The sequence below is a fragment of the Carassius gibelio genome, chromosome B24, assembly GCF_023724105.1.
Source record: "Carassius gibelio isolate Cgi1373 ecotype wild population from Czech Republic chromosome B24, carGib1.2-hapl.c, whole genome shotgun sequence".
Taxonomy (NCBI): Eukaryota; Metazoa; Chordata; class Actinopteri; order Cypriniformes; family Cyprinidae; genus Carassius; species Carassius gibelio.
In genome coordinates, this window is record NC_068419.1 from 15,036,761 (window position 1) to 15,062,971 (window position 26,211).

General features: G+C 37.0%; 1 protein-coding gene across 1 annotated transcript in view; it reads right to left on the reverse strand.

The window, feature by feature from the left end:
• Nucleotides 1–1,418: 1,418 nt before the first annotated feature.
• Nucleotides 1,419–26,211, reverse strand: part of fam49bb (family with sequence similarity 49 member Bb) — a 49,552-nt gene continuing 24,759 nt past the window's right edge. Inside the window, exons 3-12 of the mRNA XM_052596710.1 lie at nucleotides 17,025–17,107; nucleotides 15,174–15,295; nucleotides 14,366–14,471; nucleotides 9,883–10,022; nucleotides 4,860–4,937; nucleotides 3,374–3,490; nucleotides 3,200–3,279; nucleotides 2,914–3,040; nucleotides 2,641–2,711; nucleotides 1,419–2,297 (exon numbers count right to left, since the gene is read on the reverse strand). Coding sequence (XP_052452670.1) covers nucleotides 2,234–2,297; nucleotides 2,641–2,711; nucleotides 2,914–3,040; nucleotides 3,200–3,279; nucleotides 3,374–3,490; nucleotides 4,860–4,937; nucleotides 9,883–10,022; nucleotides 14,366–14,471; nucleotides 15,174–15,295; nucleotides 17,025–17,097 — 978 coding nt within the window. The 5' untranslated portion in view covers nucleotides 17,098–17,107 and the 3' untranslated portion in view covers nucleotides 1,419–2,233. The remainder of the gene's footprint in view (nucleotides 2,298–2,640; nucleotides 2,712–2,913; nucleotides 3,041–3,199; nucleotides 3,280–3,373; nucleotides 3,491–4,859; nucleotides 4,938–9,882; nucleotides 10,023–14,365; nucleotides 14,472–15,173; nucleotides 15,296–17,024; nucleotides 17,108–26,211) is intronic.

A 26,211-nucleotide genomic window follows, 5' to 3' on the forward strand; every position in this document is an offset into this window, starting at 1 on the left:
CATTTAAGCGGGTAGAACGAAAGTCATCATAAAAGTTATTTGAGAATTGTCTTACTATGGAGCAAATTGTCCTGGAGATGTTGTCAGAGAGCAGCTCCGCTCCGACTCTGTTGGGGTGCAGGCCATCAGCACGAAAAAGCATAGGACGCTCCCAGAAAAGATTCCAGTTATTAACAAATACCAGTTTCTGCTCTTTACACCATGACAACCATTCATTTAAAACAACAAGTCTACTGACCCTTTCGTGTCCTTGTCGATACGTGGGCAGTGGTCCTGACACGATGATCATCGCCGCGGGCGTCGTGCTGCGAACAGTCTCGATCAGGCTCCTGAAGTTCCTCTTCACCATCCCCTCTTCGACTCTTTTGTTTGTGTGATAGGCTAAGTCCCATCATGTCTGTGTTATATTTATTTGCTCAGTATTGCCTCGGGTTTTTTCTTTTTTTTTTTTTTTGTCTGGAGCTCAAAATTAGCCTGTGCCCATTCCGACTCATTTTGCCAGGATAAATATACATACATATATATACACATATATATGAATATTTGAGAATATATATTAGCATTTAAATTTGGTTGGTGTGTGACTTTTGGGTGGCAAAAATTTAATTTCATTTAAATTTTAATTTGGGTGGCATCATTTGTTGAATAAAGCATTTTAGCTGCAGACCCACCCATTTCGTGACCTGCTTTTCTAAACTCTTTTTCAACATCAGCACTCTTGGTCCCTCAGTCCAGCAGTGCTGCATGGATGCAGGACACACCCTAAATCTCTCTCTCTCTCTCACTCACTCACACTCCACAACCCCTAGTTTCACTGACAGAATGCAGAGAGCCCTGCAGTGCCTTTCGCCATCGTTCCTGACCTTCATACATGCCCTTACTGCAGAATTACTATAGCCACACCCTTCTCACAGCCTGTGAATCCTTGATTGTGTGTTGAAACTGGCAGGTGATTCTTGATAAGACAGAAAAGAGCAGATCTTCAATGGACAACACATTAACAGACTTTTTAGACAAACACACATCACACAATAAATAGTCAAACCAGTTTCAAACTGACAGGGTGAAGTGATGCAGAAATTATTTTGATCCATCACGAAGTCTAGATACATTATTCTCTTTTGTTCAATGTTTTCTGAACAACCATTTGCATAATCCTATAAATCTTTTTCCACTGAAATCAGTTAGTGTGGTATAATCTACTTTACATAAACCTTCCTTATTTTATTTATTAATAATATTTCAAGATAAAATAAAATTGTGATGGGTTTATTTAGGCTTGTGTGAGCTGCAATTCTGTGAACCAGAATTTCAAATTTCAAACATTTAAAAAAAAAATCTGATTTGCATTATACCAGTAATGTGCTTGCTCATTTGCATACACCTTAGTAACAATGAATTTAAAAACATAAACATCATTATAAAAATGAAAGCATTTTATTTCCTCTTAAGATCATGTTCTCATCACATCTGACACAGATTACAAACTATCACAGTTTTTGAAAGCTAGAGAAAAAAAGAAGAAGAAGAAAAAAAAGAAAATTATAACACCTACAGGGAAGAAAATGCATAAATCAAGACCTATAAAAAATATAAAACTTAAAAAAATAATTATTATTATTAACCTCCATTTTTAATCTAAGTACCGTTTCAAAACATAATTTAAACATCCTTTTCTTTACACAAAATCAAGCAGACAAATTAATTTGAAACATTAGTTTTCTTTTAAATAGAAGACGTAATCAATTTGCCATGCAGTGGATGTAACATTAAATACTAATTAAAATAAAAAAAATAATATACTTATCTCTTTTTTATATAATTGTATCTAGATCATATAGGTAATATATAGATATTTTATATTCAAGTCAAAACACTCTCCCTCCCTTTATAGGGAAACAAGCTAAATTAAAACATTTACCACAAACATATTCTAACAATGCTTTCATAGCTGCCATCAGTAGCATGGCTGTCTTTCAGGAAAATTAAAAAACAAGGGATTTCAGCATTTTGGCACAGAAAACCACACATAACGCCAGTAGCATCTGCTTTGTAAAAAGACAAGGAAAGATTAGAGAAGCTTTTGTCTGATTTTTTGCCGGTTTAATGAAAAAAAAAAAAAAAAAAAAAAAAACATTCCGTGCATCGCTTTAGTCCAGGAGAGAGAGTGTACAGTTATGTGCATCTCCTGAGCATCTGCTTGAGGCCAGTGGTTTGTCCCAGAGTTTTGTTGCTACTGCAGCATGCTTTTAATGGTCTTAGTGGTTGACTCATCATTAAGATGTTTTGTTGTGTACCTGCACAAAAGACATTAAGTAATAACTATAATTACTGCAGAATTGTGCAGTGTTGTGTCAAGCTTTCTTTAGCAATAATGCAAAACAACAAATAAACAAGCAGTGCTAAAAAAAGAAAAAAAAGAAAAAGAAAACAGCAAAAACAGAAAAACAGAATACAATCTTGTTCATAGGCCCATAATGGGCCCCTGATGCCTCAAAGTGCACGTCATGGACTATTCCTCACATTAAAGAAAGAAAATATGAGGAAAAATCTAAATGTGTCTTCATGGAAAAGTCCAGCTGATTAATATCTTATTAATATGATTTCATGAAAAAAAATATTATCTTAATTTTTTCTTACCTGAGAGCATTAAGAAGACCTTCCACACTGTTTGGTGGCTGATCTCGGAGCACTTTAATGCAGCCTTTCATCTGTTTGGGGAAAAAAAGCAACCATGTTTAGAGTGGAAGAGTAATGACAGCACTCAACCTCATGAGTCATGATGCTGTGAGAGAGCCATCGCCACGTTTTCTAAGCACTATGATTATGAGTCAGTGAGCGTTAGTGCCTAGCAGGAGGGGAAAAAACTTCAGAGATGGATTTGCAGTAACAGGAGAAGATGGTTTCACTCACGTCTATTTTGGAGGACTTTGCGAATGCGCCGACAGGATGGACGTAGTCGTAGAGGATAATGACCCCCACCATGACCCGCAGACAGAAGGAAACGGTCTCCTCACTGCTGAAGCGGCTGCGATACTCTCTGTATCCAAAAAATTTGAGAATAAGCAAATCTTTTTTTTTAAAATGTTGTTTTATATTTACCCTTATAATTTTTTGGTATACTATAATTATAATTTTTTACAAAATACACTACTAATTTCATAGTATCATCAGACAGATGAGAAAATGGAAGACTTACGGGGTTTCCAACATAACTTTGCACACACTTGCCATGGTGCTCAATACATCTGTTGTGTTTTCAATGGGCAAGTTTTTATTCTGTTGGGCAAAAGCAAATATATATTTCTTTATTTATTTTTAAGTTATTCTTTGAAAATGTCACTGACAACTGATTTGAAATATTTTCGTTTACCTCAGATACAAATTTTGTTGTGCCATCACTTAATGTCTTTAGCATGGGTGTGGCATCAGCATAAAAGAGAGATATCCGATTGGCCAGTTCATTATTCACCTCGTTTTCTCCCTCTGCCTTTATGGATAAACACCAAAAACTTTATTAAATGGAGTAAAGCAAGGAGAACATGGATTTTTCTTTCTGAATAGTTTCTCAGAACTTATCACAGTCAATGTCTCATGAAAATAATTAATAGAAGACCATAAAGGAAACAATGTGAAAATGGATAAGCATTTAATATTTTTGACCATGACAGTGTTAAACATCATTAATGTACTAAATATTAAAAAAGTAATCCTTCAAAAATGGATAGATGTCACCTAACCCTTCTGCTTAAATGAGAATGGAGTGCATGATAGCCAGTTTTTGAGGTTGCAAAGCTAGCATTATTTGAGTGACAATGGAATATCCCAGAATACTTAATTTTGGTTGGCAGGAAAAATGGGAAAAGTCCAAGATGGGAAAAGTAAAGACATCCCCAGACATAAAAAGGAAATAAAGCTTTAGTTAATTTGCAAAATATGTGATGAATAGTTAAAAATATTTCTGTGAAATTAAATGTCTTAATTTACTAACTGTATTCTACTGAATAAAAAGGGTTACTTGAAAACACTTTTCAAACAAGCATAAGCATCATCAAAATTAGGGCAGCAAGACAATAACAAATGTGTTTTTAAGAAAACGGTTTAATCTTACAGTAAACTGCATACACCTGCACATTCTGGTGTGTCAAGTCTAAAAATACATTCATATATTAAACAATATTCTAAACTATTAGTGCAGATGTAGAGAGTTCTAGCTGGAGTGATTTATTTTTGCTCTCTTACAGTAGTAGGGCCCTGGGGAACCATGGTGGGGCTACTGAATTCAGTCTGGGAGAATATGAGGGGAAAACCAGCGCCACTTCACTAAACAAGGTATGCAGACTGCATGGTGTCCCCCAGGGCTATGTATGCGACCCGCTCTCAGATCAGATATTTAGTCCTAGGAGGGCAGCGCATCTCTGGGGAGGACAGGCACAAAAGCTGACCACAGATCAGGTGCCACACTATATTGGTGCACCTCAATGCACTTCAGTGAGCATCTCAGAACTCACTCACTCTCCCAGTGGGAGGCCATTTTCTGTTTGGGTCCTCAACAGTCCCCTGAGGGCTGGTATGTGCAAGTGGCTGAGAGCTTGAGTATGTGAGTAAGAAAGACAAGGAAGTGTATTAGTTATGTGAAAAGGGGTTTAGATAAAATCGAGAGCTGCTTGTATATACATACACATAGGTGTATTTACACATTAAAAGTAAAAAAACAGGTGAGGATCAACGATGTTAAGTAAGGACAGAAGTGTACTGCACAGAAAGGTGAATAGAAAGAAAAGTGTGGGGGGTGGGGATGTGGGGGTTGAATTAATAGCAATAAAGTGGTGGCAGTTTCAATTTTTAAGAAAACTCACAGGAACGTTATTGATCCTCATGCGGCTCAGGGTCCTCCTGTAATAACTGAAGTCATTCTGAATGGCAGGATTTGTCATCTGCAAAATAATGAAAAGTTTATCTAGACTACCATTCAAAAGTTTGGGGTCATTAAAATGTTATGCTATTTGCTTTTGATCAACAAATACACATTAAAGGGGTCATGTGATATTTCTAAAAAATAAAATTATTTGGTTTAAAGAAATGTGTTTATGTGGTTTAAGATAAAAAAAAAAAAAAAAAACATTATTTTCTCCATACTGTACATTATTGTTTCTCCTCTTTGCCCCACCTTTCTGAAGTGTGTAGATTTTTACAACGCTTATAGTTCTGAAAAGCAAGGTATGCTCTGATTGGCCAGCTATCCAATGCTTTGTGATTGGCAAAATACCTCAAGAGAGTGACTGAAATGTTACCCCCCCCCCCCCCCTACCATATTGTGATGATGTGTCCCGGCGTGACGAGACAAAAACAATAAAACCCAATATTAATGAGGCCTTTATTGCATTCAGTGGGGACATAATTACAGATTATAATGACTTATACTGTCTTTTTATGTGTTGCATAACGCCGCGCAAACATAAAACCATGTCTGCATTTGTGATCTGACAAAACATAAAAGAGCGCTACTCTACACTGCTTAAAACTTGCATTTGAATCATCAGTGGCAAATTCTTTAAATATGAAAACATATTTACAGGCTGTGAGTCAGAACAACTGGCACTGTAAGGTATTCTCCCAGGTTCATAAAACAGTCCTCCATAAAATGCATTGCACACACACAAATATTTGGGTTGAATTGTTCTGGAACAGTGTTGCAAATACAACTTAACCACTGATTTCTAAGTTTTGTCCTCTTTTGGAAGGCCATACCAAGTATTTTCGCTTTCGCAACGAAACACAGCACGACACTGATGATAATAAGACAATGTTTATTGGAGCACCAAATCAGCATATAAGAATGATTTCTAAATGATCATGTGACACTGAAGACAGGAGTAATAGATGCAGTATTCTTTTAAATCTTTTCAGTCTCTCCTTTACAGTCTCATCCTAGCTTGTTGTGGGTCATTGACAGACCATTGCTATGCAATGGTTAAAATGTCAATAGGTGCCCTGGACCACTAAACCAGTCGAAAGGCTACATTTTTCGAAATTGAGGTCGATATATAATCTGAAAACTGAATAAATAATCTTTCCATTGATTGTAAAGACAATATTTGGCCAAGATACAACTATTTGAAAATCTGGAATCTAAGGATGCAAAAAATTTTACAAAATCTAAAGTAGTTCTCAGCAGTTACTAGTATTACTAGTTTTGATATATTTATGGTAGAAAATTTACAAAATATCTTCATAATCTTTACTTACTACCCTAACAATTTTTGGCATAAAAGAAAAATCAATAATTTTGACCCATAAAACGTATTGTTGGCCATTGCTACAAACATACCTGTGCTAATTAAAATATTTTTGCAGATATTTAAGAAACATGATCAGCTAACATACTTGTTTAAATGAAAAAGTACCTTTAAGACTGGTTTTGTGTTCCAGGGTCACATATTGGTTTTTAGCTGTATACTTGCTAGGGCATTGCCATGTTGCTACTGTATACTGTAGGTTACTTACTAGCAACAAAGTCTCGATCAGATATCTGAATGTGGTTAAATTCAAGTCTATGGGACTATATTTGTTTTATCGTCTGCCAGGCAGAAATTGTAAGTCTTATCACTTAGAAAAATAATAGCACACCTCTCAAAGTTGCATGGCAAATTGTAATACTCAAAGTTTTGGGCTTTTAAACAACTCATATCTCTTAAGAACAATAGTAATACTGATACTTGCCTTAGCAAGAACCATTAATAAAATAAAATTGTGTAAGGTGTTTCAAAGGGAGGTAAATCTCCAGGTAATTGCTGATGTGACAGGACTGAAGTAGACAAATATAGTCTGGTAGTCTAGAAGGCAAGAACACTTACAGGATTAGCTAAAGCTTTACATAAATGACTACCAGTTCCTTTAGGTAATCAGAGCAATCTTTATCTGACAGGACTGGGACTGTCTGGGACCCATACACACCCTATAGAAGTACTATTAAAACCTACAGCACACCCCAAAAGATTTGTAGCTTGTGACAGAAGGATAAACATGCTTTAATGAAGAGTCATGTTCAATTTAGGGTTCAGTGACAAATTCATTGACAAAGGAGGGGGTGCTTGACATGATGACAGCGGAGACGGGGTAGAGGACAAAGGTCAGGGAGAAGAATTAACTCTTTAGGATTTGCAAGAGCAGAGGTCAACTTTAATCATGAAAATATGAAATAACAGTCAGAAAAATCTCATGATTTTGAAATGTAACAGTTTATTGATTTTTTTTTACATATATCCCTATATAACCTTTAGATAGTGTGTACGTTTATACGTTTGCGTGTGTTGTTTGTTTGATTGTCAAGATTGTGTATAAAAGGTTTTTCAGCAAAGTTTTGATCATTTATAGGCTTTAGAAGTTAATGCATCAAATGATATAGTAGGCTTAACAGGAATTGATGATGGTTACGTGGATAACTCCACATTTTTGAAGAAATCAAAACAATATCCTCAAATGACATCCATGTCAACAAAACTAATGCAGTCGATTTACTGCCAGACCAGACAGCCCATCCTATCCCTGCAGCATACGGCGCTACGGCATTGGCGGGCTGAAGTAGGTCACTGCGACAAGCTGAAAGGAGGGCATGGTTGAATGGAGGTTGGCATGCCACCTTACACCCCCTACCTTCTCGCATTTAGCAACCCCATCTGGGGGGCTCTTTAATTGGGACATCCCAGTTCCGTGCCGCAGGGCATCAGGGTATATGTGAATGTTTGCATTAGGAAGAGCAGGGTATAAAGGCGCTAGTGTTGGTGCTGAGGTGAATAAAAAAACAGCTAGACGAAACATTATTTGATTTCTTTGGACACATAACCCGAGACAAATGACCCCTGTTACTGTTCAGTCATTTAGGGTTGTCTGAGTGCCTGAGGTTCTGACATGGTCACAGGAGTGCGCAAAAGCACACTATAGCTCAGCATGCTGCAGTCTTGACATATAAGTACACTTTTAAGTGTTTGTTCTGCATTATAATTTAGTGTAAAAGAAACAGCAGGTGTTTAAGATAAATAAAAGAACAAGGCGAGCAAAAGATCAAAAGCTAATTTTCTTGTGATCTTAAATGTCGGGAAAGGTTTGGCAAGCACCTGGGGCAGAGAAAACTGACACGTGCAATTGGAAAGTAATTATTTTCTCATTAGCGGGTTTCTAATCACAATTAGCATGTCATTAGAGAGACGTGGAAGCTTGTTAAAGCATCACATCCTGGTCAGTCTCATCAGTCGCATGGTAATGTGTAACAGCAGGCTGCATGCTAAAATTCTGATGACTTACATGGCAAGCTCATCTTTTAACCATGCATTTCATTTGACTACAGAACATTAATTAATGATTTCATCTCATGGTCCTCATATTTCATATAAAGAAAATGAAGTGTGTTTGATAATTAAATACGATGTATATTATTTCCATAACAATTTTTTACCAAATGCAGATTACAGTGCTACATCTGTATGTTAACTTTTTTTTTTTAAAGTATTTTTTTTCTTCCTATAATTACTAATATTCTGCATATTAGTATTATACTGCAATACATTGTTTTGGTTCAAGCCAGCCTAAATTAAAGTCAGTATAATACTACCAATATTATACTACCAAATGTTACCATAATGTGTGCATATATAATATAAGGTTCAGGTTTAAGGTAAAAAAAAAAGAAAAGAAAAAAATAATATACAAATACAAATTTTCCAAATAATATACATTATTTTTTCTCCTCTATGCCCTGCCTTTCTGAAACACACCGATTTTTACAAAGCTCACTGTATTGAAAAGCTAGGTGTTTGCTGATTGGTCAGCTATGCAGTGCGTTGTGATTGGCCGAATATCTCAAGTGTGTGACGAAAATGTTACGCCCCTCACCATACTGTGGTGTCTTGTGTACCGACGAGACAAGACAAAACCAATAAAATCCATTACAAACTAAACATTTGATGCATCCAGTTGGGACATAATTACTTATTATAACGACTTACAAGTTCTTTGTACGCGTTGCATTTCACGCAACTTTATAGAAATAGACACCGGCATTGTAGGCTACTCTCACAGGAAAAAGTCCTCATCCTCTGTAAAATGTGTCACATCTGAATATTTGTATTGAACTGTTCCCTGTATTGTAAATACAACTTAACCTCTGATTTCTAGTTATGTACACTTATTGAAAGCCAAACAAAGTAGTTTTGCATTCACAAAACACACAGAGTCTCCACAACATGGCAGCGACAACAGTGAGATTAAAAGCTATGGCTTCTTTTTATTTGTGGACATTTGGGTGGCGTTATGCAAATCTTTCCACTGTGTGACGTAGACATATGGGAGCGTGTTAGAACGAGCTGTTTTAGGAGGGCGTGATTGACTCTTAACTTGTATACAGAATATCTCTTTGGATTTGAGACTTTAGTCTTTGCGACTTTACAGATCTTCTTTATGCACAAAGAGCTTGTAACACTCCAAAAAGAAAGGAAACATCTAAATTGCATCATATGGCCCCTTTAAATAGAAATATAATTAGAATTTCTCATTATTGGACTCAAACATGTTCTCGACAGGTTTCGTGATATTCCAACCAATTACTTTTGACCTGTATTGTGTCAGCTCCTTAGTATCAGTACACATCCAATGCTAAATAAACATTTAAATTGACATGAATTTTAAATGCAAATTGATTCAACGACTATCTTGAATAGGAAAATGAACAAGATAAACCTGTATCATGTATAATGGCCTTTCATTTATGCAAAGACTGCAACCAAAAAATGATAAAACAAACAAACAAACAAAAAAAAACCATTACCATCAAGTAACAAGGGGATTTTTTTATTGAGGAATAATATTGAGGTATATGGTCCTCACCTTGAGCTCATCAAAGCACAGTGTGAAGTGCAGGATCTCAGCGAACTGTTTGGCAAGGGCTTGCTCTCTCTCCAGATGCTGTGTGGGGTCATCGTATGTCTCACTAGTGAGTGCTCTCAATAGACTATGCAGTGCTGCTTCTGTAGAGTCAAACAATGGTCAGTTAGGGTCAATTATAGGGTTCTCATTGAGTGCAACACATTGTTTAACAATCATACCCCACCCCCCACTGATTAGCTATATTAGCATTATTAATAATATTATCAACTATATATATATATGTGTGTGTGTGTGTTTCAGGTAAATATAACTCAAACTTTTTAATTAACTAAGTGTTGTATACTGTAAAACAGCCCATGAAAAATACATGACCGTTAGTTTAACACACTATACCATTTAGATTATGACATATTGATTCATACTGCTCTTAGACCAGCACTAAGAGTCAATCCTTCCATCAAACAACATAAAACCTCTTGTAAACTAAGAAATATTATTTAATGCATAATTTCTCAGAAACATACTCCAGGCTACACAAAAGGCCCACTCTTACATAAGGCTTAATCTGAAATTTCTCAATGTTCTTTACTAACACACAGTGATGTCTTAAGCCTCAGTAGACAGCTTGATGACTTGAGAAGCTGTTCTTAACCCACAATTCCCGTTCTCAGTTTCTCCATTGCCCTATTGAGGCAATACAGTAACAGTACACAGGAGCATGTTAGAATAATTATATTACATAAGAGTCAGCCCTGCAGCAATAAATTAGTTTATGGTTGGGGTACGGTATGATCTCAGCCTGTCCACATCAACCCGATTTTTAATCCTGATCTCAATTACAAGTCTTAAAATATACATATAAACAAAACCAAACAGAGTTGCCCTTGAAGTGATTCACGTCTTGCTGTTGCTAGTATTGCAAAATTATACAAGAAACTCCTACTGCATGTTGAAAGAGCAATGGAAAGAAAGAAAAAACTGCTGTTGATCAATGTATCAACAGCAGTTGATTAACTGAATTAAGTCTGAATTAGGTCTGCTCTGAAAGTTCAGACAATTTTGGGGGTTTTCAGCTTTATTTTTATTGGCCCATTCAGAAAATTGCAGTAATCAATCCCATCTAAAGGTAAACAGAGGGTAGCTTTGTCTGTCAACATATTTATTTCCATAGAGTTTTTAAGGTTTTACATCGTCAAGCCAGTATAGTCATCGGAGTGTGAGAGAGAGAGAGAGAGAGAGAGAGAGAGAGAGAGAGAGAGAGAGAGAGAGAGAGAGAGAGAGAGAGAGAGAGAGAGAGAGAGAGAATTTTAAGGCTGGTGACTCAAGCTGCAGCAGTATGTAGAGTAAATTGAGCAGATTTGCCATACGGTAATGACCTCCATCTGCTTTAGTCAGCTTGGCAGGGCAGAGGAGCTGATTAAAAATGGCCATGGAAGCACAATATTCTCCTCCCAGTCAAAACATAGCTTGAGACGAGCGGATTTTAAGAGCACATGCTGAGAATGGAGTGTGAGGAGAGGACAGCGGTTTGGAGGAAAGCAGGGCAGGGCAGGGCAAGGGAGTGTAAGTCACATCTCATCAAATAACGAGAACACACGAGAGAAGAAATGACACATGTAGGCAATTGTTAAGATGCTAAATATACACTGAGAGTAACAGTAGTTTGAGATGAACCAGTAAAACAAACAATACAAAAAAAAAGAATAAAAAAAAAAAAAAAAAAGGATACAAAATTCACTGATGCTCCAGAAGGAAATACGATGCATTAATAGCCAGGGAGTGAAAACTTTTGAACAGGACGAAGATGTCCAAATATTTATTTTGTTGAATTTCTTTTATTTATTTATTTTTTCTTTTATTTAGTACTGCACTTTGAACAGAAGATAGTTGCATGTTTCCCGGGAAGACAAATAAAAGGGATAGTTCACCCAAAAATATATGTATTTTATGTTTATATGCTTACCCCTAGGGCATCCAAGATGTAGGCGACCATTGCCAGACAGTTCAGACATTGCGGAGAAAATCAGAGATAAAAATCAATATAAATACTGTTCAGCTTCTTGAACAGACCGATCATTTTGTGTCGTTTTCCACATCAATGTATCATCACGAGCTGCAGTGTTTAATTTGGTTTTGTTTGTGTATATTTTATGTCTCTCAAAGCCATGATTCCCATTCACTGACATAATAGGACTGAAAGTTCACTGCAGAAGTTTCAGTGAAAAATCTCTGTGTTCTACTGAAGAAACAAAGTCACCTATATCTTGAATGCCCTGGGGGTAAGCAGATAAACATCAAATTTTCATTTTTGGGTGAACCTTCTTTTTAAGAACAATTTATCTTGATCTTCAAATTCAAAAAGATTCCACCCCCTGGCTCTTAATGCATCGTGTTTCCTTCTAGAGCATTAGTGATGCTGGAAAATTGAAGAATCTGCAGGACATGGAGGATTTTTCTGAAGCACAGTGCTCAGTTTAAATGGTCAGAACAAACAAGGGACTCATAAACAACTATCACAAAAACCTTAAAATAGAGTGTTACCACATTGTTCTCTATTCCTAATCCTACCCAATACCTAAACGGAAAATACTATCTTACTATTAATAAGAAGCAAATTAGTAGTTTACGGAGGCAAAAGTCATAGTAAATGGTTTGTTATAAGTGAGAATTGGACTTTAAAATAAAGTGTGACCATTCCCTCTTTAATATGATTTTATTTTGAATCTATAACGAATCCTGACACTCTGCTCTGCAAGTCAGTCCTTGTCCGGAGACATGGACAGACTCATCAGAACGCAGCAGCATGCATCTTTCACGCTGTTAAAACAATTATAACACCACTGACACCCAAAGACTCAAACGTTGACTTAATGTGCATGGATAGGTTCATCGTCAGGAGAGAGCACTACATGCCAAGTGATCAGTGTAGTTAAGCGAAGCATGTCAGACATGAGAGCTTGCGCCAAAAGCCGCTTTAGTGTTCTGGAGCGGAAAGCGCGGGAAAGCAAGATGACCCAGTTTGGTGACTTACATAACATATGGCAGACGCCTTGCCTGCACTCATTGACTACAAGTTCAGGAGCCATTACATAGATTTAAAGTGCAGGGTTTCAATGGCTTCAGGGTAAGACCACCATCAACTTGGGTCTTACTGAGCTGCTAACATCCCTGTGTTTTGATGAGCAACAGCTAATGCTAATATGTTCTATATAATATGATCTGAAGTATTAGATAGTTTTTCTCTATGCATATCATTTTACAATTTTTGGCATTTAAGTCTATATATAGCTAGTGTGTTTTGCACAAGAATACGAAAAAACAAAACAGATGTGGTAGTTCTCTGGGTCTGCTTAGGTGTTAGTGTATTCGCACACAATGTGTTAGCGTGCATTTAATTTGTAAGATGTTTACAGCACAGAAAAAAAACTGACAAACAGATAATGCCAATTGCTTTTAAGCACATTTATACGGACAGTTAATGTTTAGTTAATGTGTAATGCTGCTTTTAGAGCATAAAACAACATCTGCAAAGTTACGATGCTCAAAGTCAAATACTACTAAAGACTTCTTCACGGGTTTGTGACATCACTAACCCCAATGTTTACATAAACCCTGCCCCTGGGTACATGCAACTATCTGTTTTGATAAGGAGGCTTGACGTTTCTGGACAACATGCACTAGTTGGTTAGCGAATCAACACACTGGCCCAACTAACCAATCCTAGCCCGAGTGTGTATTTCTGAGGGAGTGTCTGCACAGAACCAGGAACTCAAGAGACTGTTCTGGCGAGAACGGAAACAGCGATGAAGATTAGAGGTTAAAACGTGAAAATAATGGGTTTTTTTTGTTTTGTTTTTATGAGGCATGAACATGTTACACTGCACCTTATAAACAAAATCAAGCCTTTGAAAAAAACTGAACAACCACCCCTTTAAGGGCTTCCGGCAGTTTCCCACCTAAAATAAGAGCTTGATGGGATTTTAAAATATGAGCTTGATGGGATTTTAAAACAAGAGCTTGATGTATGTTTCTCTTTTTGGTTGTGTTGTTAGTATTTGCAGCTCGTTTCTTTATTTGTTCATGCAGTGAGCATTTGCACCTTGTTTCTGTATTTGGTTGTGTTGTGAGTATTCGTAGCACATGTGCTCTTAAACTGATGTAGATGTTTTCTTAGTTTTCTGGTGCTTTTTCTATTTGCATAATTTTTTTTGAAGTTGCAGCGCATTGAGCTCTCTCGGCCACCATAACATACAGACTACTTCCAAATTACTTATGGTGGTCTTTTTATTTTTGGAATTCTGTCCCCATTCCCTTTCATAATATGGAAAAGAGCAGCATGGACATTCTGCAAAATATATCATTTTGTGTTCCATAGAAAAATAAAACATGTTGGAAATGACATCAATTGTGAGTAAATAATGCCAAAATGTCATTTAAAAGGTTTCTGCATAACTATTTCTGAAAAACAGACTTGTACATGTACCTAATCTCTGTGAGAATTCGTAGAACTTCTTTAGTTTGCCTACTAGTGGCACCACAGCAGCCCACGCCTGGTCCTGTAATGCCTCATCATTAGGGTTCTGAATTGCCTGAAAAAATAAACACAACATCTTAATAACACAACATCTGGCGAGTTATAAACAACGTTCCCACAAGTCTAAATGGAACATATTATTTTATGACCATATGAGGTTGTGTTAGAATTATGTATGTGTGTGAGATGAGGTTTTTAAATGATGTGCCCATGAGGGTGGCAATTTGAGGATGTAAATCCAAGCACGCAAGAGGTTTGAAGGTTTATTCATTATGTTTTTCCATTATGACACTGGGCAGAACATCTAGTCAGTGTTTTTTTCTCTCTACCTCGGTGTGCCTTTGAATTTCCAAATTCATGAGGATCATTAAAATAATTACTGAGTGTGCTGACATAAAAAAAGAAAGCATTGCATTCTTTCGAGTGAATTAGAAAAAAGAAATAAAAGAAACATTCACTTTCATTCTGCAAAAGATGCCAGTCCATGGCAACTGTATCCGTATAGCAACAGTATCCGTGGCAACAAGATCATCAATCACACTGACATTCACTCATGTGCAAAGTAGAGAGTATCAAATCATATGAACACACTGCGAGATGTTTTAAAGCCGCCAATATTATTCCTTCAACTCATTTTTGTGTGAATTAATGTGCATACTGTAAAGAGTCAATTTTGCATGAACAAATGTATACGTTCATACGCATAAGTCAAACATCAGCAGACATCTGTTATCCCGAGAGTGTGAGTGCCCTGTACCTCTCGTATCTCTTGGCCCGCGCCTTTATATGCCTGTAGTTCATCAAGTATTGCCAGTGCATCCTTCAGGACCACATCCACTTCATCCCACGTTTCCCGTTCTGCTTCTGTTGGCTGGGCATCTGAAGGCAGAGGGAGAGAGAGAAATAACTTCAAGGTCTTTAATCAAAAGGTCTTTCAAGGTCACATTTAGTCAGTGTCTGACACATTAGAACATATTGTACATATGCAAATCATGAAAAGGTATACGAGCTTTAAACCTTACAGAATGAAGCAAGATTCAAATGAAGGAAAGAACAAAGAAAGTATATGGTAACACGTTCTAAAATATATTGTGTGCACTAATACTATGTGCAAATTCTACTATTACTATAGAAAAGTGGGTGCTGTGAAGGAAGGTATTACTGTATAAGTACTCTTTTGAACATTCCATTCATCATGGTTTTCACAAAAATATAAAGTATTTTTTTTAAAGCAAAGTTTTTAACATTCATAATAATAATGACAGATGTAAATGAGCCCCAAATCAGCATATTGGAATTACTTCTGAAGGATCATCATGTATTGTAACCTTAATAATAATGCAGTAAAGTTTTGTATTCATGGCTAATTGCTGGGGCTATTAAATATTTGTGTTAAATATTAGTTTGTGCAGTTTTTTATTAATTTTTAACTTAAATAACACCTAGGTTCATTTGAATTACAAATTAGATTATCGATGTGACCAATGTAAATATACTTCTGTAACAGACCTTTTATTAATACCTTTTACTCTACTAGTAGCGTCTTATTCACAGTAGGTACACTTATATAATTTGGAATTGGAACTTTGGATATACATAGTCCAAATTTTACATCACTATCAGGTGACTGCTCTGCAATTGAGAGGCCATGCAGACTTCTGCTGAACATCTTCATTTGTGTTCCAAATCAAACTGGTTTGGAGTGACGAGAAATAGCAAATTAGGACTAAATAAAATGTTTGGGATGAATTCCTCACTGAGGATCTTAAAGCTTATTTGAGTCAAACCTCCACAGCTGAGCCCGTTTCATATGTTTAAAAGGCAAAGTGTGGAATTTTAACTGGTGGAAACTTTAGGCCCACATCTAAAAAAGAAACCTCAATGAGACACTGGCAGCTGTTAACTACAGCTGGCTTCAAATGCAATTTAAGAAATTGAGGACCAACTCCTTAATTTCCAGCATTCAGATGCCACAGATTAAGATTGCAATGATCTCTCAGCTTTTTCTTCTTTCTATGTTTTTGTGTTGATACAGTAGGTGCCTGTTCCGGTGCTCTTGAGCAGACACTATAGGAATTTGTCTCATATGTGTGTGACCAATGAGCCATGAATGTGCCAATGGTTTCAGTGACTCCATATAGCTCCATGTATTTCTTCAAAGGAATGACTATGTGTCTAAAAATGGAGACAAACATGGTAGGATGAAAATGTTCTGTGGACAAGGGTTATAAAAGCCAGGAAACTGTTATTTTCCACTGTCTTTTTTCTTCTTTCTTTTTGGTTCATTCACCTTCCTTCGCTTTGGAGAGAGTTTTTGGGTTCAAACAAATGAGATGGTAGCAGATTGTGTGTGGTTCATGAACTGGTCTCCAGGGGAAAGGAGTTTAAGATAGAATCAAGACCAAAAAGGGGAACTGGCATTTTTTACAAGTTGACCGGGTATTGACCTACTGTAAACCAAGTCTCCCAGAATCCCAGTTCTCAAACAAACCAAAAAAGGACACGTGAGATGCTAAATTAGTGCATTTTGAGGTAAGCTTGGAGGATGAAATATTTTTTACAGCTAATAAATGAAAGAGAGTCAATGGAAAGAGGAGACGTTTCTCACTTTCAAAATCCAGGAAGAAGTTGGGCTCTTGTTCAAGATCTGTGCATGTCAAAACTTTAAGGAGGTTCCCCATGACAACGTACCTAAAGAAAAAAAAAAGGTGAGTTAAGTCACATATTTTGAACAGAAATCATAAATCTGATGGTCAGATTCAGGTTGGGCAGCCTTTAACAGCCTTACTTTGATTCTATTATGGCACTAATTTCCCCCATTATCAGTCAAGAAACCATCGCCCTTCCAACCACCAGTCAACGCTCCTTCCCTTTACCCCACAGCTTCCACTCTCCAGACGCAGTGGTTTTCCTGTGTAGGGCCTTGGGTCGACCAGATGTCACTACTGTAACCCCCCTCCTTCAGCACACACACAGAGTTACGGGAATCCCTGTGCTTTGGTGGCCAGTGCCAACCGTGCATTTCATGCCTACTGCTCACGTTCAGTTCCCTATTGAGGGGCCCCGAGCTTTCAAAGTCAAGATTTAGGAAGTAGACTAGTGTTTTTAGATGTAAAAACAGCCCTCTTTATTCTCTTGGGATATCTGAGACTACTGGGTTTAACATTTTGCGCTTGGAAAACATAAATAAAAGTAGACGTGTGAAGTACAGAAGCAAGGCAAAACTATCCTTCTAAACAGCGAATTCGAGGGAGATAGATGGCCACCTGGACAAGACCACAGGAACCTGATGAGTCCTCTGCACAATGTTACTTTACTGCAGCCTGGAATGGATCTTCTGGTTTTGTCTGGCCAGAAAAGAACTGGCCCCCCGACCGAGCCTGGTTTGAGCCTAGTCGTCTCTGGCTTGGTTAGTTTGGGACACTTAATATGTAGCAAAATCTTCAACTTAAATGCACAGATATTATTTAAACTGACTTGAGCTGGATGATGACGACATCACTGAATTCAATGATGAACTGCCTTTAACTGAATTTGAGTGAAATTGAGTGCTTACTATTGTCATTTTGTATTATTGACACCTATTTAATTCTGAAGTTGCTTTGACACAATCTGTATTGTTGAAGGCGCTATACAAATAAAGGTGAAAAGAAAAAAGGGGAAGGAAAACTCACATTCCCAAGATGTTCAATAGAGGGGTTATTTCACAAGGAGAATTTATGGTAAATGGTTTGTTCAAAACCAATTTTTGTGATGGTATCACAACCATGGGCTTATTAATTAACGACCGCCTACCTATTTAGTATTCAGCAGCTTGGACTACTCTGATCAACAATAGTGTAAGCAACACCGCCTCGCAGCAAATAAGTTGAGACAACAGTAACAATAAATCCCAGTGACGAGAGCACCAACTTTCTGGTGCACAATCTGAGCACCTGTGTTCCCCACGCTATCAACTGGAGTGTACTGTGAATGGCTATGTATTCAACTGTACGCATGTGCTAAGTAAACACAAAACTAAAGCACATTTTGGGCTTTAGGATGATGTCCCAAAGTGTAAACAACAGTTAAACAGTCCAACACAGTAACTTGACTCAACTGACTCAATCAATGATGTTAGTTTCTGGATTAACTATTAGCAACAATGGAAAATGGGGGAGTATTTGGGAAACCTGCTTAGAAATGTCAATGTATTTGCAACTACGCTCGGTGATGCAGGTTAAGCAATGACTAACTCGGACTTCCAATTGATTGCCAATGCTACAGATCTGTACAATATTGCACCAATAAATTTCAAGTTATAAAAACTACTTTTTAAGCCTATCTGTGAGAAACTATATAGTCAACTATAAAATAAAGATTCTGAGAAAACACACGGAAGGGTAAAAAAACAACATCCTTCCTCCAATGCATACCAGGCTGCTCCAACACAGCCACCTGACATCAACCTCGATAAACACTGTTAGCTGATGGGAAAATGCCTCCACCACAACTCTCAATGGCATTTCTCTGTATAAAAGTGGTTTCTACCAAGAACTGCTCTCATCTGAAGGAAAGGAATGAGTGTCAGGAGAGGAGCTGTACATATGTACCAAATGCACAATTCAGCTGCAGATAACCTATTAAAGTTTAAAAGAAAAATGTGTACAACTATAAGTTTCTATGCTTAATTAAATAATAATAATAATAAAAAAAATATATAATTTTAATGACATCCATAACATAAAAATAATTGTTAATTTATTATTGCACGGTTTTGTAAATGCATTAAAACCAATATAATATAATATAATATAATATAATATAATATAATATAATATAATATAATATAATATAATATAATAGCACTTTTAGGTATAAATTGCCCAACTTTGCCTACCTGTTTATCTATAAACACACACACATACACACACACACCCACACACACACTAAAAAGGAGCAGATTTATACAACGCCTTGACTAATCTGTCATTCTTTCACAGCCTGTCGTAAAGGTATCTGCATAATATAAAAAGACTGAGCGACACAAAATGACTGGGTTGTGTTTACTTTCACCTAGTACAAAAGATAAAAGAGGAGAGTAAAGCAAACAACAGGGAAAGGGTCAATCTAGGCCACAACAACAGCAGCGTACTACCCATGATTCCTGTGCCTCTGGTGGAAGAGTGATGAGTGTAAGAACACACACATAAGCATACAGGCGGCTAGATGTGGGTCACAGACATGAGTGTGTATTTGTGTGAATGGGTGTTATATAATATAACCGATGATCTAGCTGCAGATCTAGACAGCATGAGAAAAACAGTCACTCCAACAGTATATATCATTCACTACAAGAAATGAAACCGTCACATACATGTGGAGGCGCACATAAATGTAAAAAATGTTTTTTTTTTTTTTTAAATGACTTTTTTCTTTTTGGAGTCCACAAGTGATACTGGCTAGTATGTGAGGAGAACATTTTCAAAAGTACATTTTCTTAACCATCATCAAAGATTTTAGGTTAAACATAATAAGGGAAAACTCATTTCCATTTAAAAATTTTAATTTAATTAAAAAATATTAAAGAAAATAAAACTGTAATACAATGACTTTTACAATAATTATACATAAATAGTAATATTCTTGTGATGTATTACGTTATAAAGCTTTTTGCCTATTCCATGCTTTCGTTACAATAATGTCTTTAAGTCTGCTTACTTTTATTCAATTTATTAAAGACTATATTAATAAAATAATTCATTATTATAACAACATTATATAATAATATTATTTAACACTGATAATAAATTGATTAATTAAATGGCATTTTATTAACTGTCATTAATTTCATTATTAAATGTGATTAAGTTTCAACTGATTTACAGCCCTAATAAAAAGTACAGGGAAAATATTTGAAATTATCTTATTAAATTATATTATTTTAACATGGCACACCAGGTGACACAGCTGAAACGGCTTGAAATTGTCTGTCAGCTATTCGTGTATGTCTGAACTGGGAACATGGAAGAGAGCTGGAGAGGGTGTATGCAGAGTGACAGGAGACAAGCTGCTGACAGGTGAGAAGTTGAGACATGAGCAGGTAGACAGGTGAACAGAAAGTGTCTGTGTCTGAAAGCGAAGGCAAAGAGACAATGGGTGGGAGAGATTTGATGAAGAGTGACGCTGGTGAGGTTGAAGTCAGGTGAGCGTCTGAGCCTGGACCATCTGTGTGCACGAGGGTCTCAAACAGGTACAGGAACCCATGGAAGTTGCCGACGGTAAACCAATGATCAAAAGCACTCTAACCCATAACGACAGAAGCAAGACTTGCTCTAGCCAGCGTATTCGAACTGATGCAGACATTCACACTACAAAAGAGACATGGACACATGGTGAGGGGCTGTGACAGGTTAAAGCCACGCCGAGGATCATATGGAGGTCAATGCTTAGCAAAGCTCAGGATTAGAGTTCAAGGTCAGTGGCGTGAATCGATTACCAGCCTCACAAAACAACTGCTGAAGTAGCGCAAAATAACTGATTTTTGCTTCGGTCTGCTTGCAAAGGTGGCATTTGGTCTTTGTTTTTAAGGTGTGCTAGAGGGAGTTACAGACCATGTTCAATTTATGGACAATCAAAAACAACAATTAAACTACAGAAAAAGGCCAGAAAAAAAAATGTGAAGCGCCATGAAATCCAAATTCACATTAAAATATTTTAAAACTACTATATAATATAAAATGAACAGTCTACCAATAAATGGAGCGTCTTAAAACACTGATCTGGCTACACTGTATCTTTAAAAGTGTATTTAATAAGTTCAAGTGTTTAATTAATTCAAGTCAAGGGTAAAAAAAAAAAAAATTGCATAATAAATGTAGTAAATTGGTCTAAATATAAACATTATACTTTCAATATTTTACAATATCACTGTTTTTACTGTATTTTGATCTAATAAAAACAGCCACAGTAAGCATAAGAGAGGTCTTTGACAAAAATTATAAAAAACTTCTTACTGACCTTAAACTTTTGAACATAGGAATCACCCACAATACTCTCTAATCCATAGCAAAGATTAAGGGAAAAACACTCTAAAGGGTTTAGACCCAAAAATGAAAATTTTGTCATTAATCACTTACCCCCATGTCGTTCCAAACCCCTAAAAGCTTCGTCTTCGGAACACAATTTAAGATATTTTGGATAGAAACCAGGGGGGCTTGTGGCTGTCACACTGACTGCTAAGTAAATTACACTGTCAAGGTCCAGAAAAGTATGAAATACATCGTCAGAATAGTCCAGAATAGTTTGGAACAACATTGGGGTGATTAATGACAGAATTTTCATTTTGGAATGACTGACAGTTATAAGATGGTATAATAAAGCCTTTTACTTTACTGTCGGAAAGTTACTTGGAATAAATGTGACCTGAAGCCACGTCATGCCATTGATGTACTGCTGCCAAGTGCGACAACCCTAAATCCCACCCAGCACTCCCTCCAACCATCAGGGGGTCATTTCAAGGACGGCCATCTCAAAAATGTAATTTGACAATCATATTTCTTTAAAAAGATACCAAAATGAAAGCTACCTTTGATACAAAACATTTATTATCATAAGGCTTAATGTCTTCTGCATTTATATCAATATTATAGGAACAAACGTGATCGAGGTGCATGAATTAAGAACTAATGAGAGCCTTTTATAAAAATTAAAGAAAATTGTGAAAAGTGGAGAACATTTATCAAGGTCCTCCTAAGATCTCCTCATGACAACAACCAGCTATGTGGGCCAAACTGAGACAAGAGTGTAGATTATATTAGGAACAGTGCATTTGCCTCTCAGCTTCATTCACAGCAGTCCCAAAGGGTGAAGGAGAGCTCCCCGAACGAGCGCTTTCTGACAGAGAGACACTCTGACCTGGTTGTTTTCTTTACGAAGCCTCCTACTGGGAGATTGCGTGCTGGAGGAGAGGAGCAACGATGGGATTCTGGAGAAGGAGGGGGCAAAGGGGGGCTCGTCTAAGCCCGCTGGGCACTTACGATTCACTACTGCATTGTGATTGGCTACACGCAAGTTCTTTTGCACTCCACTGTATCCATGGAGCTGAAAAAACCTGGTTCTACCAAAAACACACACACAGCCAATCAGAAAGCGAATGGCGAGGCGGAGGGGAGGATGAGGACACTGGAGCAGTAGTCCGACTTAACAGCTTGTGTATGAATATATGAATAGCGATGAGGTAATGCACCAAAAATGCACAACTAGTACAACAGCGACACGCCGATTAATCACGCAAATTCTGCAAATAACTGACATTCCAGTCTTAGGATGCATTAATACATATTATTAAATACTTACTAATAATTAATACTATTTATAATAATTACGCTATTATATATAATAATTGTTTGTGGAATAATATGCGTGTAAATAATTGTATGAAATGATGGAAATTTTATGTAAAATAGAATGAAATTCATAAGAATAATGGATGAATAATTCAAAAGAATTTAAAACAGTTGCATAATGAATTGTGATGAAAACAATTCAATGCAATTAGTATATATACATATATATACATATAACATAATATGATATAATGCATCTATTTAAGGAGTAGATATAACAAAGCAGCCCATAACTATCTGGATGCAAGGCATGCTGGAATTCTGCAGGAGCACTGCAGCATGGGAATCCACGTGCTTCGCCATACTACACTACTGCTGTGGCACCACAGGAGAAAAAAACAACAACCTCTCCCCACCCTGATTCCCTCCGTCACGTGGGCACAGCCGTGGAGTGGCTAACCAGCTGCCTCTGGCATCGAGGGGGAGGGGAGCCAGTGAATTAGTGTGTATTTTCATGTGTGCGCTTATTTGAGTGAGTGGATGCAATAATCCAGTTATATATGTGGTGGAGTATACGCAGAATTGAAGCTAATGTGAGAATATAGCCAGAAGAGCGACACTTAACATACCAGCCTTGTCTGAAATCAAATTTACAGAGGCTTAGCCAAATGATTTATACAATTCAGCCTTTTACATTTTCCAAATGTCTAGCGTGTGCCTGTTAATGTACGCTGAAGAATGAGTAATGTGTGTGTGCGTGTGATGCATCATGCAGTGTCACTCTTACGCAGCATCACTTACATCCTTGTCTGCAGTCTTAACTTGACCTAAATTTCCTGGGGCGTGCCGCCACATCGCATTAGCCTACTATAGTAGCGGTGTTCTGATTTCACCCCAGCCTTTGGAAACCCACCAAAATGAACAGAATATGGGGATGCAGATGCCCTTTATCCACCGCCAAAACTTGCATGACCTGCTTGACCGAACCCATCCCGGCGTTAAATAAACCTTAGCGAACAGCAGGGTGACAAAAGAGGAAAAGGAGCCGTGTTTTTGTTTTTGATTCGTAGCTCCGCCCACACTGGCCAAACTGTAGTAAACAGCCGCTTTAATGCGCTCTTTAAACATGTTGTGGCAAAAATCAAAACAAATGGCTGGATAAGCCAATGAGGTTGCAGCGCATTTGTGGGATGTCAGCTATTGGTGCATCCGGGTTGAGTTTAAGTGCAACAAACAACACTGTCCAACGACAACCGTGACATTTGTAGCTTTGATATCAGCTGCACTGACAAACAGTGGCACGCAAACAGCACAGTGTTACTGGGGATCACAATTGTTATCATATAAAATATTTGCATAAGTCTCAAGTAGGTGGTGGTTTACGGTGATAAACGGAGAGGTTCAGAGTAGGATTTTTGGTTAATCTCTCCTACAATAGGACCACTTAGGCAGCACTGTACCTCTCACGATCAAAGCAAGAAACCATGGCAACCGGATATCATAAGCCAAAACAGGGCACCTCATCTGAAAATGTTGGGAGAAGGAATTTTAAGCCACCCTTTTCCAAATGTTGAAAGTCTGTTTAATCGACAAACATGCGTCACTTCCATTTCTGAAGCTGCTGTGATTAAGATAATCTTTCAAAGGTCCTTTTCTGTAAAGTCAAGATGAGTTCCACCAAAAGAAAGAAAGCGGAGAGATAGAACTTGATGCATCCCCGCCTCGTAACATCCATGTCCCGCTTCGGAAAACTGCAGAATTGGAAAGAGTTCACGTGACTTGGTGTCCTTCTTTCACTGTGAAGGACTTTAAGATCTGAGAATGTCATTTGGTGAGAAACAAGCAAAGGAAGTCTGGTCTCTGCAAACAGATTAAGACATTTTCAACATCTTTTGGCATTACTTGACATTTATAAAACGAGCCAATGCGCATTTCAGTTTCTTTCATTTTCTTGATTCAAGGTAAGTGTGTGGCAGTCAGGAGAGCTGTTAATGCAGAGTATGAGGGGTGGGGCACTGTCAAACGGAGATGGGATTTTTGGGGCTATGCATGGCACAAGCTGGATTTGTGCAAAGAGGCTCGAGTTCCTTTTTTAGTCAAAGAGCACCCTCTGCTGACAGCAAGAAAGGTGTGTACAGAGGGCCACTCCCTATTCTCTGGGTAAAATATACAAATAAAAATAAAACACTCAATTAAAAATCAATCAATAAAATAAAATTAATTAAAAAAGGGCCCAGCATCCCTGTGATCCTAAAAATAGAATGTAAAGAAATAAGGGGAAAATTTAATAGAATGATATTACAACAAAATGTATATATAAAAACATTATTTCATATTTAAATTTAATTTAAATTTTTTTTTTTTTTTTTTTTTTTTTATGATTTCAATTTGAGCTGCTGAGATCCAGCACTGTTGTCACCCTACAAAGGCCAAGCGGTTGTGAAAACGGATGATAAAAAAAAAAAAAAGGATATAATATAATAAAAAGTATTTGAGAAATTTAATAAACTGTATATTGCAATTAATATTTTACATCCAGAAAATATCCAAAATCCCTATTCCTGGAGAGACATAAATGTCATAATGAGGTAAAAAAAAAATATATTATTATTATTATTCATTTTAAATATTGGCCATGGAGAAATAAAAAGCAGGTACATTGAGATCAGTAGCAATGTATTAAGAGCAACAAAGTAAGCAGCACTGTTTCACTACGGAGACTGAAGAATGGCTTTAGAAAACTTTGTAAAAGACAGGTTGATGGAGAATGATTTTGACGTTTATACAGCAGGGGAATGACACGTCTGTAAAATGCCTGTGGTATGCATGGGTGGGTGGTAAGTGCACTGTATACATGAGACGCAGTGAATGAGAGGGGAGCTAACCCAATGAATATTTAACTAATCCTTCCACTCCCTTTAGCTGCATCAACATGTCTCTTAGAGCAGGCACTGACTCACAAAACACAAGGCCATCCTTCTCATACATAAAAGACATCCCAGATCTCTAGGCAGTGGTTGTCTGCTCTCTCAGCACCAATTTATCTTGTGTCATCATGTCTTAAAAGGGTACTTGTAGCTAAAGGGCCATGAAAAAGTAAAACTGTAATGTGTGTATTTAGCTTTGGTGTCATTTAGTTACCTGCTACATAGTAATGTATTGATTTGGGGGGAAAATAACAATTATTTTAAAATGTATTTATTTATTCTCATCATAAATTTAGGTGTTTCTCACATCTGCCATAAAAAAAAAAAAAAAAAAAAAAAAAAAAACACTAAAAACAAACGAATGCCTTCAAGATCCCCAGACAAGCAACAACCATATATTGATCTAGATCTGATTCAGTCCAGTCTATCTATCAGAAAATATCTGTTCAGAAATGAATATATACATACCATCATAAAACACATTCAAAACTTTAACGATGACAATAACTTTGCAAATGGTGCCACCTGCTGTACAAAATAA